The sequence below is a fragment of the Cygnus atratus genome, chromosome Z (assembly GCF_013377495.2).
Source record: "Cygnus atratus isolate AKBS03 ecotype Queensland, Australia chromosome Z, CAtr_DNAZoo_HiC_assembly, whole genome shotgun sequence".
Lineage (NCBI taxonomy): Eukaryota > Metazoa > Chordata > Aves > Anseriformes > Anatidae > Cygnus > Cygnus atratus.
This window is the reverse complement of record NC_066396.1, coordinates 60691065-60710172: the sequence shown is the minus strand read 5'-3', so window position 1 is coordinate 60710172 and position 19108 is coordinate 60691065. Positions and strand designations below refer to the sequence as shown.

Here is a 19108-nt window from a genome sequence, read left to right as displayed (position 1 = left end):
CTATTCAGCCTGGAAAAGAGAAGGCTCCGGGGTGACCTCATTGTGGCCTTTCAGTACCTGAAGGGAATTTATAAAAGAGATGGAGAGTGACTTTTTGCTCAATCAGGTAATGACAGGACAAGGGGGAATGGTTATAAACTAAAAGAGGGGAGATTTAGATTAGAATTTAGGAGGAAATTCTCCACTCAGAGGGTGGTGAGGCACTGGAACACGTAGCCCAGAGAAGCTGTGGATGCCCCATCCCCGGAAGTGTTCAAGGCCAGGTTGGATGAGGCCCTGAGCAACCTCATCTAGTGGGTGGCACCCCTGTCTACAGCAAAGGGGTTGGAACTAGGTGATCTTCAAGGTCCCTTCCAACATAGGCCATTCTATGATTCTATGATTCTCAGGCTGTGCATTGTTATCAATTGCTAACGCTGAAAAATGCCTTTGGATGCAGTCTGGTCTGTTTTTATGCATTGTACATATGAAAACTACGTAAAAACCTCAAGTAGCATGTCCTAAGTCATTTTTATAGGAATAAGTTCTACGAATGAAGGATGAAAGAGAATGTTTACTTCAAATAACCACCACTGAACACTATCAAACAAAATTGAAAGATAATAGCCCTGTTCATTGTCATATTATCAGTATTTGAGGAAAGGGATGAGATTTTGATCTCAGATTTTGATCTCGCAGATAAGATAGATGTTGAAAAGCTACATGTAAGCTCAAGCTCCTGTATTATAAATTACACTTCCTTTAATTTCAGTACTAGTGTGCAAACTTAACAGCTGTGATCTTAATGCTGTTAGTGCAATTTCCTACATCTATGCATTCCTTGTACTCCATCCTAGTACAACTTAACATTAAAGGAAAACACGTATGATGTAGTTAAAGAGGCATTACATGCACATTCATCAAGTGGATAAACCCTATCTGAAAGCTTTACCTTTTTTTTTGTTTGTTTTTAATGGATTTAGCCACTAAATATTGACTCAACTGTAGCTATTAGAGAATTATATGTAGAATTAGAGAACACAAAAAACTTTACAGTTTCCCTGACATTTTGCCTCCATATTTGAAAAAAAAAATCACTATTTATAAACAAAGTCACAACTTTAAAACCAAAAGAAGTTTTAAAATTAAAATGAAGCTGTGCAGTAAATACGGACATAGTTCAGTTTCAGCAAAATCTGAAGCACCTAAATTCATCTGCCTCTTCCACACAGCCTCAAAAACTGAAAGAAGTTCCATTTCTAACACATGGTTTTCACATATAGTAATGATAAAATGTGCATAGCCTTTTCTTTAGGAGTTGTGTTCCAAAATAAACATCAAATATTTGGGATCTAATGAATAACAGTCTCTTAGATGCAGACTTTTCCTATCAAGTCGAATCATTATTATAAGTGTTAAAATAATTTAAGAAGAAAGAAGAAATAATTTAAGTCAAAGACGAAAGGCACCCAGAAATAAAACGAGAAGAAATACTATATTAGAGAACACTAACTTATGAGCAAGAATTTACCTCTCTCAGATATTTCCGCATATAAAGCTGTATAAAGTCTTGGTATTTCTCACCTCAGTTTCAAACCACAGCACATTAGAAGCATGCCTAAAGCAGTTACCTACAAATTATCCAGTTTGTTGTAACTTCTCCTTGTATCTCTAACTTGACAAGACACTGCAAATAAACCAAAATTGCTTCACTGATTGCTCAAAAACTATACCATGTTATATTTATGTCACCTTCACATGTAACCTAAATAAATAATTTTACAAAGAGTTTCTGAACTCTTAAGATGTGTCCTATTCTACCCATCTGTACAGATAAAAGCATGACCAAGGCTCTTGCCCTGCACCTTAATTATTTCAACAACCTTTTTTGTGGACTTAAAACAATTTTGCACTGATTACATCTCTAATGAATGAAACTGTAGGATGCCTTCCTAACTTGCCTCCAGCTATGTTGTTGCTTTTTGGATCTTTCCGTTAGTACATTAAACAAAGTTCTGGGCACTGCCATCACCACCCTTCACAAACTATTTCAATCTATCTCTGCCTTAATATTAAAATAATCAATCTGTCTCAAATAAGTAACAATAACAATCTCCATAATACAATTCTTAAACATTCATGCACTTTCCCTAATGCACAAAGCCAAAACCTTTCAAAACAGGAGAAAAAAAAGAAACAAAGTATCTTCATAGGCAGTCATCATACAGGTCCTGAGGTCGTATCCTGCACCACAGTTTCCTGGATATTGAGTAGCAGTGGAGTACTTTTTAATCCTGGTACTCCTAGAGAACCTAAAATTTTCCACCCGTGGCAAATGAAGACTGAACCTGGAATGGGAGATAGCTATCCGTTCTTCTGCATCTATATAGATAGATATCTTCCGTTCCTGTTTCATTCCTCTACGTGCACAAACATACTCACGCTGTACAGACAGATGGAAGAGAGCTCAAAATGGAAATTTAACCAAAAAGCTTGGAGGAAAAGGCTTATTAACGAAATATGATCAGAATATATTTCTTATGATTTTAAAGAAAAAATAAATAAAAAAAGACAAAAACTCAAATTCTGCTCTTTACTTAGCTATTATGTTATATTTGAAGCTTCTCCAAGCCTCTGACAGCAAACTTTTCAGAAAGACATATTAAACTGGCAAGAACTCATTTGCACATCTTGTTCTTAAATGTCATTCACAGATGCTATTGAAGGATTAAAGCCTTTCCAGGTACAATATTAGTAACATGCTTAGATTTAATTCAAAAGAAATAGGGTTTAGTTTTCTTCCAGAGATTCACATATAAATCTAGTAACTTTTTCAGATATTGAAGTTAACTGACACTCTTACATGAATGAATATTGTAAGTGTAAAGACAAAGTTGTAAACACCACAAATAAACTTGAAAGCCATTCACATGAAATTTTCTGCAACATAACTAATGAAAAACACAAACATGAGAAAAAAGTAAGTATAATATCTAAAAAGTTTGAGAAAATTTGATAAAGCTAAAATAAAATTAAATTCTTGGCTCACAGTGAATGAAAGCAAGAAAATAAAAATAATAATTAAAAAAAAAAAGAACTACCACCACCAAACACAGGAAATTGGAAATTTAGAGTATGAGGACATTATCTGTCCTGTTTTCCACGCATCTTGTCTTCTCCAATATCAGTATTAAACAAGGCCATGTTTTCAGTGAAGATCGAAGATTTTTAAGATAATTACATCTGTCTCGTTAGCTTTTTTATTATTCATAATGTCAGTGAAGTAACCAAAAAATAAAGTGGATCTAAGAAAATCACGTTTTCGTGATGCTTGGTAAAGTATTTGTAAGGGTTTGTTTTGTTTTGAACGAAGAGCTGCCACTTACCAATCACTGTTAGCCTTACAAATGCCCTCTTTTACTGTAAGTTGTTCTAACATCCTTGGTTTTGTACAGAAAGTAAGCATAACGCTTCTAACATTTCAAATTAACATCTCAATCATTCTGATTAGATTTTCAGAAAAGGTTTTAACAGGGTTTTCTTTTAGCACACACACACACACAAAAAGATACGTATTTTATATAAAATACACTTAAAATTAGATGTTACATGTTTTCTTCTTGGTTTATACATTATTAGACCATATAACATATTTCAAATCTAAGCAGTTATTTCACTTGAGCTAAACTGTCAAATACCCAAATAGGTTTATTCCATCTGTCAGAACTGAATTTTCATAGATATTTTCATAGCTCTAATACAAAAATGAAGTATTTAATTCAAGGTCACAATTTCACCTGTGTTATGCCACCTGAATATTAAAATTTATAGAATAGGTAATACATTTTTTATTTTGATTTCCTAAATTTTCAGTAAACACAATATGCCATTAGACATTTCTGTAAATTACTAGCTTCAACATATTTTACAATCTGTACATGTTCAATATCTCCAATTTTAAAAGTTGAATTGTTTTAAATTTTGCTAAAATTTGAATTTTACAGAAAACTACATCCAGCATACAAAAAAAGAAATCAGAGTGAAAGTCTTAATATAGCACACTTTAGCAATCAGCCACCTGTTCATTTCAGCACCCATTCTAGAAATTCAATTGTGTGGCATACTACAGAGCACTATGAAATGTTGAGCAAGGTTAGCAGCGTATTTTTTAAACAAGCTCTGCTGAGCATAATGAATATTAAAGCTGCTGTTTAAAACTACTACGCAAAACCTAAAGTAACGATCTGAAAAGTACAGATGGGAGAAGAAAATGAGGTCAGAATCTCTAGTCTTTAGTTCTCACAAAACAATAAAATCTGGAACGTGTCTTACAGATGTTGACTTTTTTTTACAGTAGAATGAAATTAAGGTAAGTCTTGAAACTGATACCATCCAATCTGAGTAACATTTTTAAGCTCTTTTCAAAGAAGGCCTCACCAAGCAATTATTTCTCTCAAAAAATTGCCAGCCCTACAGATATTTAGCCACAAATAAAATATCAATCTTTTTTCTTCACATACAAAAAAGAACAGGTCAGCAAAGGTCCAAACTGTCCAGTGCAAAAGTACAAGTTCACACCATGTTTAGTTTTCTTCACCCTCTTCAATTTATCTAGTAATAACAGGTGAACTAACAAACATCTTGTAAACTCAACAGCTTTTGACCACAGGTTCCAGTAATAAACTAGTTAATCCTTGCTGTAAAGCCTTCCTTATGAAACACAACTCCCCCTTCATAATTTAGTCAGATTTCAAAGAATCATTACTCATAGAATAAAACACTGTTTCCAGGCAGGGTCAGAATGTAAAAGGGACTATAATGTGGGTCCTACAGTGACTGATAAACTCATAGTACTATAGAAAGAAAAATAACAGTGGCTGGTAAGATCACTACAAGAAAAGCAAACTGGTATATATCTATATTGCCCTGCCTCTGGAGATAATAAAGTTAAGCTTCACCTTATGGGAATTGCCTTAACTTCATTTAAAGTACTAACAGAGTACAAAAATATCATTAGTTGACATAAAATACTACAACACCAAGCTTTTGTGGATCCAGAAATGCAACCACGGAGCTAAGCAATTAAGAATTAAACACAAAAAGGAAAGTCCTGGAGCATATAAATATTTCAGATCACTCACTAAAGAAAGATTACTATTATTATTTAATTTATATTGGGATTGAGTAAAACATGAACACTGACAAAACAAAAAAATAATTTGCCTTTCTATGACACTTGTAATAGCTATCAATGGAGATCTAATCCGATTCACAGCTGCTTTCAAAACACCTGTCAAATAGTAAAATTATTAATAACAACAACTTTTGTTATTTGCTGAGAATTTGGCTGCAAACATGTGGCAACATACGAAGATATGTTTATCCAACTCAGAACTGGCATTTAAAAACTAATCTTGCAAAAAATAAGTTCACAGTAAGATACAAATTCCCATTAAGAGCTGTATCAAACTGCAATTTTGCTATGCTGTTGGCAATATTTGAATTTTGCAGACCTCAATACAAACTTGTATTTTTTCCTGAACAGATATAACTGGGGATAGAAAAACAGTAATTTTAAAAAGGGACCAAGAAGAGCTTTTTGTTTTATACATTTTAAGATCAGACTTTAAACCAGCTGTCAGTAGTCTCTGAAGTGGGGTGCATGCACCTCAAAGGATGTTCAAAATGATCCACTGGGGTGCAAGAATATTTTCTACCATTAATAAATATCTTACTTGATAATAGATAATTTAATATTAATAAATTGTTAATAAAATACTACTTTAAAATAGCATTTATTTCCTCTCTATCTCATCCTTAATTTTTATTTTAGTGTATGTTTTATAGAGCACATAATATATATATGTGGCAAATATATATATATGTGGCAAACCACATTGTGAGGTGCATTATATTGTGTGCATCTCCAGGTTCCACAGTATAAAAAGGATGTTAAGGTACTTGAAATCATCCAGAGGAGGGCAACAAAGCTGGTACAAGGGCAGGAAGGCATGTACTGTGAGGAGAGGATGAGGACGCTTGGGTTGTCTGGTCTGGAGAAAAGGAGGCCGAGAGGCGACCTCATGGCTCTCTGCAACTTCCTGAGGAGGGAAAGGGGAGAGGGAGGTGCCGGTCTCAGCTCCCTACTGAAAGGACACAATGGGAAGAGCACAAAGCTACACAAAGAGAGGTTCAGACTGGACATTAAGGAAAAACGTCTTTACTGTGAGGGTGGTCAAACACTGGAACAGGCTTCCTGGAGAGGCGTTTGATGCCCTATGCCTGTCAATGTTCGAGAGGCATATCAATATTGACCTCAATAATAAACTCTTAACTTTTGGTTAGCCATGAAGCAGACAGACAATTTGAATTGATATTTTTAGGTTCCTTCCAACTCAATTATTCTGTAATTATTAATGAACAAACTTATATCGGGGGTGCCTGGTCACAAGTTTTTTTTATTGACAGGATGAAAAATGTTTGAAGACCTCTGCTATCCCTGATCATCCCATTCTGCTAAAAAACACTACTGTTTTTGAGACCTCAACCAAGTATCTCCATTTCAATCTGCCCCTCATATTTATTAAATAAAATATAGCATAATAATATTACAATAATAATGTTAATAATTACATAATAATGTTACAATAAAACTAAGACTGCAAAACGTTCTTGTATCACCTGTACAAATATAAAGGTTAAAAAATCCAAGACAAAGAAAGCATAAAAATAAATCTAGTTATACAGTGCACACTCTTTGCAAGCACACTATATCCTACTAAAATTGTTTTGACTCCAAGTCCAAATACCATTCCTTAGATTTCAGCAAAACTGATTCAGATTTGTGACAGATAAAAAGATATCTTTTCAATGAGATTTAAAAACAAGCAAAAAAAATATGCATGCAAGATATTCTAAAAAGCAGCATGTACAGAATGAAAGGCTCACACATCAAGAAGAGCAACATTCAGACTAACTGGTGAGCAGGAAGCCCACACTAGATAACACATGCAATAAGAAGAAAAGACTAAGCCAACACTGAAAACATTTCAACATCAAGACAATATGAAACACAAAAACACAGCATCATTTTAATAAGCTTTATGCATATGCACTGATCATTTTCCAAAACCAAAACACTACAGAAGTCATTTCTCTATCTTTACTACAGTATTTTTACATTCTCCTGCTGAAGGGAACTTCTTGGTTTTTGTCATTCCTCACAACTTTGGTCTTGTTTTTCTTCTTTTTGCAGGCTCTCTTTGGGTTCCTATTCCTCCCTGCTTTGAAACTTGTGAAGCTTCCTTTCTCCTTACTACTCACTGCAATACGTTCGAAGTTTTGTTACATCATCTCTTCCTAAACACCTTTTTTAGTCTCAGCCCCTCATTTATATATTTCTTAGTCTTCCCATTGTTTCCATTTCTTCTTAACTAATTTTCTTGATTTCCCTCAGATCACTTACTCTGTAATCTTATGAGTTCAGAGAGAAGACTAAAAAAAGCCACTTCAATTACAAGAAAAACAGACATTACAGATCATGGAGAAGCTGCATTCCAAGTTTCCACAGCCTCCACTGCCAAAGACTTGATTCCTTGGAAGGATGAAAAAAACGCTCTGCTTGATACACAGTATCAAGTATCACTTCTGAGTATCTTTTCTTTTTCTGAAATGCTATGTACTACCCCTCTCCTACTCCCTCCACCACCACCACAGCAGATACCACAATACAAAAAGTTGTAGGGCTCAGAAATACATATTTTTTTTTTTAAGGACAGCTCAGCATTGTGCAGTTTTTCTCCAGCCCAAAAGGGTCTGAACTGAAAATAGAAGCAGCACTCCGATACAGGAGGCAGGACCTATATTCCAAAAGGTCCTTCCAAAAGACAAAATATATCCTTTGAGAAAGCATCCTTTGAACAGTAACCTTTTGGAAACAGAATTTCCAAGTTTGGGAACAGGTAAGAAGTCCAAAGTTCACATCATCCCATGCACCTGTCCAAAATATCCTTCTGGAGCCTTAAAATACAACTGAGTCTTTCTGCAATGTATCCTATCTACCGCTGCCGCAAAGAAGAACCGTTTAATTACTCTGTTACCAAAATTCAGCAATAATATTTTTTCTTAAAAAAAGATGCAAACACTTTTCAGCAGGTCAGTCCTCACAGCCTGAGGTCACATAATGTTCCTGGCTACTTCTAAACCGCCTCTGACCCTTGCAGAACTCTAAGAACAAAGACTGATCTGACAGTTATCCAAATCCAACACAGAGAAATAAAAGACATGCTACCTGCTATTATTCATGGATTCAGGACTTGCTGGTAACTTGAATTACCTTAGAACAACTTATTTGTTTGAATGGAAAAATATTACTGTATTTCTGTGAATTTATTAAAATTTTAGGGACATTGCTAATCTTCGTAACTAGAGAACTGAAGTTGGAGGCTATTAGACTACCTTTATTGTAAGTAAACTTAGAATACACATACCAAATTAAGTTTCCATTTTTCCAATGTATTTTTTCATATATTCATCTCTCCCATGTGTTAAGACATACGTTATCCATTTGCTGGATAGTAGTATTTACCGTAAATAGGATTCTAGGACTCTATCCAGTCGTTTATAGAAGGGTCGCGATGTAAAGTATCCACTCCAGTAATGATGATCTCTGTCTGCATAGGTGAAGAAGTCTCCACTTAAAACAGGGAAAAATGAACTGCTGCTCTTTTCACCCAAATTGCTTTCTTTGCGCAGAGCTTCAAAGTAATCTGATAAAGTTCCAAACTGGGCCTGAAAGAAAATCAAAATTACTATGACATAGTTAAGACATCAGAAGAGAATTAACATCCTTGCTTTTATATTCTAGGAGCATGCCAGTCTTCAAGCAGAATTACAACAGAAATGCAGTTTCCCTGCACAGTTTTCAGACAAAGGAAATAGTTCTTCCAGAAGTTCTTCATGAATTTCCACTCCAAGTGGCCTGATTTTTTTTTGTTTTTGCTTTTTAAATACGTATCAATATCTAAAATACAAGCTAAATGTTAACAAGGAGCAGAAGCATCCTTTTGTGTCTTATGAGTAAGTCTAATACATGTGCAAAGTAATATCTCAGTATTACATAAGTAGAGGTCTGGACTAAATAAGTAACAATGTAATTCAACAAGAACATAGTTGTCTCAATCTTGCTTTTTCAAAATTAACACTACTGTGTTACAGAATCTACAGCCTCTGTTTAACCCATGATGACTGCTGATCAGAACATTAAAAAAAAAAATTAAAAATTAGCCTTTTAATATCTTTTTTTTTTTAATCTACATTCAAAGAAATTGTTGTTCATTGATATGTAACATAACAGAGGGACATAAAAATTAATTATCTTCTGGTCACTTTAAAAAATGTTCAGAAAAAAATAATGCAGTAACGTTAGCCCTTTACAGGGTACTTCAAAAGACTGTACCCTCAAACTTAAGGGGCAAAAAAATTGAAAAAAGGGAGCAGAATGAAGTGATGTCAATGTTGCCAGCATTAAGAGGTATTGTCAAAGCACCTAAGGAAGGCAAGCTGGATTTTGGGAGTGGAAAAACAATTAGCAAAGTGAGAATAGCACTGTGCAGAAGACCGTGTTACCACAAACACCCTTAAAATAAACTACAAGTTTTAATTTGAAGAGTTATCATTAAGTCATGGAACGTCCATGTATTTCAGTTTCAACAACAAGCATATAAACAAGCGTGCTACCATTTACAATAACAAAAACAAGCTTTTAAGACCAATTTTTTAAATTCAATTCCTTTGACTTGAAATAACAGGAACTTAACACTGAAAATAAAGATGTCCTATTTCAGCATTTGGTATTCACTTTTCAAAATCATTCAGAAGAAGCAAGTATCCATTAGGTGACAGAGTATGGTAACTTCCCAGTGCGAATGGCAGTAAAGCAGAGAAGATGACTTATCACCACAGAAATCCAAGTATTACTGATCCTTGCCTTAGCAGTCACTTCCAGGAAACTTGTCCCTCACTTTCATATACCCATATATAGTTCTGAAGAAAAATGAACAGACCAAGGGAAATCCCGTATCTGCATTCTGGGTTACACCAGAAAAAGGAAGCCTCACTGAAGGAATCAGCAAAGTTGAAGAAAATTCAAATTCATGTCAGGTGAGTGAAAAAATGGTGAAATAACCTGGAATAGTCCTCTACTGGCATATTAAAAGTCTCAGTTTAATAGATCTCTGTAAGAGAGGTTAAACTACCTGAAAAGCAAAATAGTTCTCTTACTATTACTATGGTATTTGTATTGTATGTATTACTACTGATTTTTATCCAGCACATAATCTTAGGACCATAAAATAGCTGGTAGCATGAGGATCTCAATGCTACAGACATATCCACTACATAAACATCTCAAATTTGACTGAAAGGGTAAATCAGATTAGAGAGGCAGAGTAGACAGTCCTTTGTTTAAGCAGTAATATCCTAGACAACAAAGCTCTTAAGGACGAACTGTGAACTCTTTACACAGAACCTTTACATAATCAAGGTTCTTAGAAAGTTGACCTTGACCTCTTAATTGCCTGTGAAATGAAACTCCACTAACGAAACTGCAGCAGAAGGTGAAATTGCTGCTGCTAAGCTCATACTTCCAAGCATAAACGACACCTGTTTTAAAAACTAAAATAATAATAATAATAAAAAGGAAAAAAAAACAACTACATACACAAATAAGGAGCATACTTCTACAAGGATGCAAGGGTTGACGTGATCACCAAGGCTTTAATTGAGGTGGACAAGCCAAGGCTAATGAAGTAGACTCCTAGATAACCTGACAATGGTCAAGCAGAACCTTCCAGACACAGTCTTTGAAGAACAAAAACAGAGCTAGAGCCTTCAACTTTTGTCCCAATGAAGAATTCACACAGCACAGGTTAGTAGGAATGAAGTATTGTTGTTAGTGTGTGAAGAGTAACTACCTGTACAGTCTAGTAAAGCTCGTGACTGCAAGATGAGCAAAGACTACTTTCCAGGCCTATCTCCTTCCACTAAGGCACAGCAAACATTCACATTTGTCATGCCATCTGTATCACGTAGTCCAGAAGCCAGTAGGAAGAACAAATGCACTACTCAAATCTCCATTATTAGATGCATGGGAAAAGAGAAGGTATGTGTGGGGAACACTGTACACACACACTGAAAAAAAAAAAAAAAGTGTGAAAAAGAGTTGACCACGTTTAAAAAGCCCAAACATGAAAGCAGCAATAATGCTCTCAATTGATACTCGAGAAAAAACAAGTCTATGTTCCACTACCTCTCATTCATTCCCACCCTGAAAAATGATTTAAAGGTGTCAGCACAGAAAGCATCTATAGTACAAGTCTTTGAAGTACTCAGTTTACACATCAGAATGTATGAATATGTATATTAACACTCAAAGATAGTGATTTAAAATATTGTCTCATCTCGTAATTCATTCGTTTTGTAGTCAGGTTAGTCTTCAATTTTATTGTATTCAACAACATGTGCCAGCAATGGCCTCTCTGTTTTCTTTTTCTGTTTATTGCCACCAGATGACATAAAACCAAGAGGACACAAGCAAAGCAACAAAAGTTTCCTTATCTTCTGATAATACAAATAATTTTAAATAACAAACTTTTAAATAAAAAACAAACCCTGTGAGTTTTAAATAACCAAGCCTGAAGCCTGGGGCCGGGGGGAGAATACTATTAAACAAATCAAACCCAAAGAACTGTTTTCTAAAATAATCTAGTTTGGATATTATTTATAGGTTTCAAGCAGGCAATTTCACTGGCAAAGTTTTTCCTTTAGAGGGAGAGGAAGTGTTAAAGCTAAAAAAAAAAAATCTGTCTAAACAAACTAACCTTCTATTACATACTAGGTAAATAAATTAAAAAAAAAAAAATTAAATACTAATAAATACTGTTTTCTCCACAATCCAGAAAAAAAAATTCATTTACCTTAACATGCAATTCAGGATGAGCATTCATATAATCAAACAGCTTCTGATAATTCTGATACTGCTGATCCCATTCTGAGCTCTCAGCATAGCGGAAATCATCGCCTAGTGGAGCCAACAGAACTTTAGTACGGAAAAGCTTTGACTTCTTTCTGTATTGATCTAAAATCATCCAAGCCCTTGGAAAAACAAAACAAAACAAAACATAATGCAATTCAGAAGACAGAAGAATAAAGTTCAGTATTTGAAACAATTCTTAGATATCAAATTGTGCATTAGTGTAACCCTAAACAAGACATACAAAACTTTTTGTTTCACTTTGTAACAAAAAGCTGGATGCAATTCCCTCCACTGGGACACCACACTCAACCAACTATTGCTGCAGACATTATGCTAATTAAATCCTCCAATAAGCTTATCAAGCTCCATCTTAAACTGTAGGTCAGTCTTCATCAATTTGTTCCTGTGCCAAAACTAACCTTCAGTTTAAATTATGTTTACCTGTTTTATATTTAGATAACAATCCTAATCCTCTCTAGCCTTTATTTAAAATAATAAGCAAGCTCTTCTCATTCCCTCTTGTAATTCCCATGGACACCTTGCTTCATATCTGCATGTCCTTGACAGAAAAAATACCCATAAATTAATCTTTGAGGAACTCCAGCCTCCAGCATTGCAAAAAAAAAAATCTGGTGGAAGACCACTGCTAATAATTACTCTTCCCCCTCCAGACAACTTCTTGCCTGTCTTACAGTCAAGCCCTCTTAACCTTGAAGAAAAAAAAAAAAAAAAGAGCCTTAAAACAAACAAAACAAACAAAAAAATACAACAAAAAAACGAAACACAGAAAAGCCAGTGAAATTCTCCTTTGGCACCTATTCAATCTTTGGCAAGGAAAATATAAGTTCTTTCATTAAGCAGAATATTACAAGTATTAAGAGTTAAAAGTCTGAGGTCTGGGTTGCTGAAAAGATCCATTTCCCTCCCCCATAAACACAGTCCCTATCAAAATCTTCAAATGTTGATCCTCTGTAAATAAAGTTATGGGAATAATGCTAGTAAGGAGTATAAAGCATAATATAAATACTAACAGACATAAATGAGAAAAGGTGTTAAAGAGAGAACAGCAGCAAACTCCATATTCCAATAAGCTTTTTGTCCAGAAGTCTCCTAAGTGGTCCACTATCATTTACTTTGAATTCATACTCAAAGATATAAACACTTCTGCAAGAACCAAAACAAATTCAGTATATTTGAAACCCATATTTATTTGATCAACAGGTCAAGGTCTGTCCATCTGCTTATCAGATTTTAAAAGTATTGAGTAAACACAAGGTCTGAATGTACACTGGAGGGAGGAAGAAGGCAGCACAAAATCTTCAGTTGAAGATCTGCAATTCTGCTGATGTTAGAATACACCCAACCGGCAGCTTTCCTCCTGCCTCTCTCCTCTGTCTATGGCCTAATTTATAGCTCAGATTACCAAGTATTTATCAGTATTTTCCACAACTTCAACAAGATGCTGATTTTAATATAAAGTCTTCTTCTCCACACAACCCATACAACAACTGGTGTAACAGAAGACTTGATTCGACCTTATAAGAAGCCTGCCTAAACTTTCCATACATTCTATTGTTAGAAAAATACTTCATTTTAGAATCTCTTGGAAAAAAAAAAAAAAAGGACTTCTAAGAAAGGTTATAGTTAACAGGATATTTGTCTTTGGCATCTCTCAAAGTCCTCCTCTAGTTGTTTTCCCCCTACCTCCCCCAAATCTACTGCAAAATTCATCAGTGTTGTTCACAGTTTCTTCAAAGTACTTTAATATATAGAATACTTAAGATAATTTTAGGGCAGCAGTGGGATCCAGTGCAAACAAGTTTCATATCAGTTTCATTGCAAAACACCAATGAAAACTTTGATGTATCAAGTCAGGTATACCTAATAACAACAACTACAAATTATTTATTGTTTATTTATTATATTAATTTATTAATAACATGTATTCGTTGTTAATAATTTAATAATAAAATATAATAATAAATTTATTGTTGTTGTTATTATTATTAACGGAAAAGTTGCTCTCAACTTCTTAAATTATTATTTTATTTCAATTAGAAGAAATTATTTCTGATGAAAGAGTCATCAGGAACACTCGGACAGAATTTGCTGAAGATGAAAAAAATCTGTAAAAAACAAAACAAAACAAACACCGGAGATTCCACCATGATTCATGAATTCTTTCCCCTTAGGTAAAGGTGCATTCTGATATATTTTTATCCTACACACCTGAATAAAAATCCGGAAACCAAGTGGATTAGTCATGATAAATTTTTTCTATCCCTGTAATAATAACTATACCATATCAGCAGCAACTCCATTTTAAAGGCTTCTGCTTTACAACAACTTTGCTTTCATAAAGTTAAAAATTCTACTAATTGTTGACTAGATACATTATGCAGTTCTTAGTATTCAGAGCAATCCTAACTGCACCTTAAGTTGGCAATACTGAATTTACATCAATATGGTATTAATAGAACAAGTCAGTAACAACATCAAGAATAATTTTCATCTTTCTTTGGGAAGCCTTCAGATTATCTCTGAATGTTTAACATGTTTGAAAAATCATGAGAAACTCTTCACGTCACAAGCCTTTCCTTTTAACACAGAAATTCCAAATATTTGTTTATAACATATCAAAACCACTTTAAAAGGCTGTTTTACCTCCTCCTTCTGTCAGAAGAGGAACCGCAGCCATCTGTCTGTGGGAATCACAAGAGATTTTGCACCAGCTAACAGCACGTCCAAGGTGACATGTTTGACAATAGGAACTGTAAAGTCATGACTATTACTTAAGCCTATATAGCACATTAAGCACTAGGGCCTCACTCCTTGCTCTGTAATCTCAACTAGAAAACAAAACCATTTGGATGATTTGCAATTTGCTGTTTAGGTGATTTTGTGAAGGAATCTTAATGCAGGATAATTACTTCCTAATAGGGTGCCAACCCCAAGAATTGGCAATCAAATGCAATCATGAACCACCAATGCCACATCAGTACAATTCTACTTGCCAGTTGCATGTTGAGCGGTGTGATCAATCACACACAGAAAAAAGCTGAATGGTGAAATTGTTTTTTGAACAGTACGGGAAGAGAGAGAAAGCCCATTTTCTACTCCTCTGAAGTACAGAACTTGCAGTATACATTCTTTCCTATTTCCATGCATGGGAAAGAGACATATACAACAAAACAAGCCATGCTTCCCCCAACAAAAACAACTCATTTCTATACAAGGAGGGAAAAAAAAACTGTTTTGTTTTCTTGCTGGTGTAACCAATCTTACAACACAGATTTTCAGTTTGCTGAAAAGATAGAACTTCAGAATTCAACATAAAGATGCAGCTGAAAGACTGGTCATATGCAACAACAATCTTTATAACCTACACTGTTCTGAAGTTTAATTACACAAGTACAGACTTTCAAATAGGCTGTTGTTTCATTTCTTCCTATCAAATCACAATTAAAGTTGCAAGTCAATTATAAATCCAACAGATACTAGTATTAAGTTTTCAACTGAATATTTCTTCAGTACATATGTTTAGCCATAACAGTATTGAAATTAAAAGCTATCCTACCTGAATATTCAATATCTGTTTTACCAATTTAATTGCAACTCTAGCATTAAAAAAGGTTAGTGACCTAAACCTCGCCTATGAATTAATGAAAAGTATATCAAATACTACTTTATTCAGATTCACGTAGAATAGACCTCCTGCATTTTTCCTGTCTTAAAAAACAAACCAGAGATGTGAGACAGATTAGTGTGCTACAAATCTTTGCCTTGGAAAGCTTACAATGTAGAGAGAGATTTTCCAATTACTCCTTTATTTCTCAAATCCCTTTTTCATAAGAACTGCAAAACTTGTTTTGTTACACAGGTCCAATCAGAAACGTTTTTGCTTGCCTACAATATTCCAACTTTGTCTATTAAAATGAGAAATATTTTTAGCATTATCCAGCAAAACAGCATTTGTTTTATTTTAATGTATTTATTTGAAACCAGGCTTTAAAAATGGAAATTCCCATGTTCCTTTTAGTGTATCAAACATAAATAAGCCAGGCCCAACTCAAAAACAACGTGTTAGCTTTATTTTTTTCTTAGATACCTATCATCCTATTTCAATTCTGCGTTAGACACCAAGTTATCTACTGTTTCCAGTTGTCTATTGAAAACTGATGAAAAAGATTAAGTTTCAGAGGTCATATTGAGACTTGGTATACTTCAACTTGATCACAGAATCACAGAATCGTCTAGGTTGAAAGAGACTTCCAAGATCACCTAGTCCAACCTCTGACCTAATACTAACAAGTCCTCCACTAAACCATATCACTAAGTTCAACATCTAAGCATCTCTTAAAGACCCCCAGGGATGGTGACTCAACCACTTCCCTGGGCAGCCCATTCCAATGCCTAACAACCCTTTCCGTAAGGAAGTTCTTCCTAATATCCAACCTAAACCTCCCCTGGCGCAACTTTAGCCCATTCCCCCTCGTCCTGTCACCAGGCACATGGAAGAATAGACCAACCTCCACCTCGCTACAGCCTCCTTTAAGGTAACTGTAGAGAGCGATAAGGTCGCCCCTGAGCCTCCTCTTCTCCAGGCTGAACAAGCCCAGCTCCCTCAGCTGCTCCTCGTAAGACTTGTTCTCCAGACCCCTCACCAGCTTCGTTGCCCTTCTCTGGACTCGCTCGAGCACCTCCATGTCCTTCTTGTAGTGAGGGTCCCAAAACTGAACACAGTACTCAAGGTGCAGCCTCACCAGAGCCGAGTACAGGGGGACAATCACTTTCCTAGACCTGCTGGCCACGCTGCCTCTTATACAAGCCAGGATGCTGTTGGCCTTCTTGGCCCTGTGAGCACACTGCTGGCTCATATTCAGCTGGATATCAACCAGCACTCCCAGGCCCTTCTCTGCCAGGCAGCTTTCCAACCACTCATCTCCCAGCCTGTAGCACTGCTTGGGGTTGTTGCGCCGCAGGTGCAGGACCCGGCACTTGGCCTTGTTGAATCTCATACAGTTGGCCTCAGCCCATCGGTCCAGCCTATCCAGATCCTCCTGCAGAGCCTTCCTACCCTCAAGCAGATCGACACACACACCTAACTTGGCGTCATCTGCCAAATTACTGAGGGTGCACTCAATCCCCTCATCCAGATCATCGAAAAAGATATTAAAGAGGACTGACCCTAGTACTGAGCCCTGGGGGACTCCACTAGTGAGCGGCCTCCAACTGGATTTGACTCCATTCACCACAACTCTTTGGGCCCGGCTATCCAGCCAGTTTTTAACCCAACGAAGTGTACGCCAGTCCAAGCCACGAGCAGCCAGTTTCTTGAGGAGAATGTTGTGGGAAACGGTATCAAAAGCCTTACTGAATTCAAGGTAGACCACATCCACAATGATGATTGTGGATGATCATACCTTCATAACTGTGGATTGATCATAGCTTCATTATATGTTCACCTCATTTCTTTTATTGATTCCATGTGACGTGATGAAACAATCATTTCTTACACAAGGTCTAATTTAGGTTGTTACGCAAAAGTTGCATCTTGGAAACTCAGAGATAAATTAAGACAAAATAAATAAACTAATTAATTAATTAATTAAAATACATTCCAAGCAGGCTGTCTACATTACTGTTATAGCTTACATATTCCAAATACTTGTTAAACAAGAACTGTTGCTCATATACTTATATTTGACTCCAATAATTGTGATACTTATTCAAGATTTTACTTTTTAAAACTGACCTAAAGATGTGTGCCTTTTTTTTACTATTGATAAGCACTAGCTATCTCGATATGATTCTTCTATCTACTGCTCTCATCACCTTCAACTTTCATTTTTCTACTTTCAAATTACTTTCTCTTATCATTTCCATCTCTAAAATATTACAATTATGTTATATTTTAATGTGTCATCATCACAAATCACATTTCTGATGACAGCAGCTCACTTCAAAACCGCAGCATCAAGACTAAAACCTAAGTCATCCCTCTGTCTGTAATACAACATACTCGGCAATTTACAATAATTTTAAACACCTGACTACATTTCCAGCTCTTGAATTCACAAATGGTTTTAGTTATACAAGGCCTGAAGACAGTAAACAGGACCACAGAATACAATCTCTTTCTGCAAAAACCTTTAGCTCTTCCATCTTCAATTTATTTATTTTAAAAATGGAGAAGTGGCTTTGTAAAACTTTAAAATTTGGTTCTGACCAGTGCTAAAAAAAATAATCAATATTTGTATTTGAAAAACCTGAATTGGATTAAATTTCATTTTTTTATTTTTATTTTTTTTTTAACACGACATGTAAGACATAGGACACGTAAGACACAGGACACAGATTCATTTAAAGTTTCCAGTCCAGGAAACCTAGGCCACAGGTTGTCAATTACTGTGAGGATATACCATGGAAAATACCTGACTGTATTGCAGTTACAGCATACTAAACCATGCTATCCCGGAAGTCTTCCACGGGCAGGAGACAAATCACTGTCTATTCACAAAAATTACAGTAAACCACGAGTTATATATCTTTTTATATCTTTTTTTATATCTTTATATATCAATTGGATTTTGTACTTGAAGCCTATTGCCAGTGGATTAGTAAAAACCAAATATAGATTTGGGGGGATTATACAAATCTCAATTATAGTGCTAAATAAATTTATAGCCAAAAATCAGGAAAGCTCTATTTCCATGCTGCTTTCATTTATTACTCACTACCAGAATGTTACATCTAATGACCTTAAAAAGAACCCTCTAAACAGAATGTTTTGTATCTTCTAAAGTATAAGCATAAATATTATAAAATGCATATTAATTATGACTTTGATGGCCCACATCAAAGTAGCTAAAACCTATGGATACACAGTAAAATAAAGAACAGTAAAGATATTTGATAAAGATGCAAAGCATTAACTCCATGCATATTGTTTTTTCTGCTTTTCATACTTAAGGAAGTTTCAAAGAATTTTGAGAACTATGACCACCTACAATTATTCTGATACTGCAGCAGCTGACACTGTAGCAGATAATAAGCCACCTGCACCCAAAAGCCACTTACATACTTTAACTTGTA

The 19108-nt window shown here is 35.2% G+C and overlaps 1 protein-coding gene across 2 annotated transcripts in view; it reads right to left on the bottom strand.

The window, feature by feature from the left end:
- MAN2A1 (mannosidase alpha class 2A member 1) overlaps positions 1 to 19108 on the bottom strand; it is a 137629-nt gene that overhangs the window by 74635 nt on the left and 43886 nt on the right. For both annotated transcript variants that reach the window (XM_035562590.2, XM_035562591.2), the window contains exons 8-9: positions 11955 to 12132; positions 8567 to 8769 (exon numbers count right to left, since the gene is read on the bottom strand). In XM_035562590.2, coding sequence (XP_035418483.1) covers positions 8567 to 8769; positions 11955 to 12132 — 381 coding nt within the window. The remainder of the gene's footprint in view (positions 1 to 8566; positions 8770 to 11954; positions 12133 to 19108) is intronic.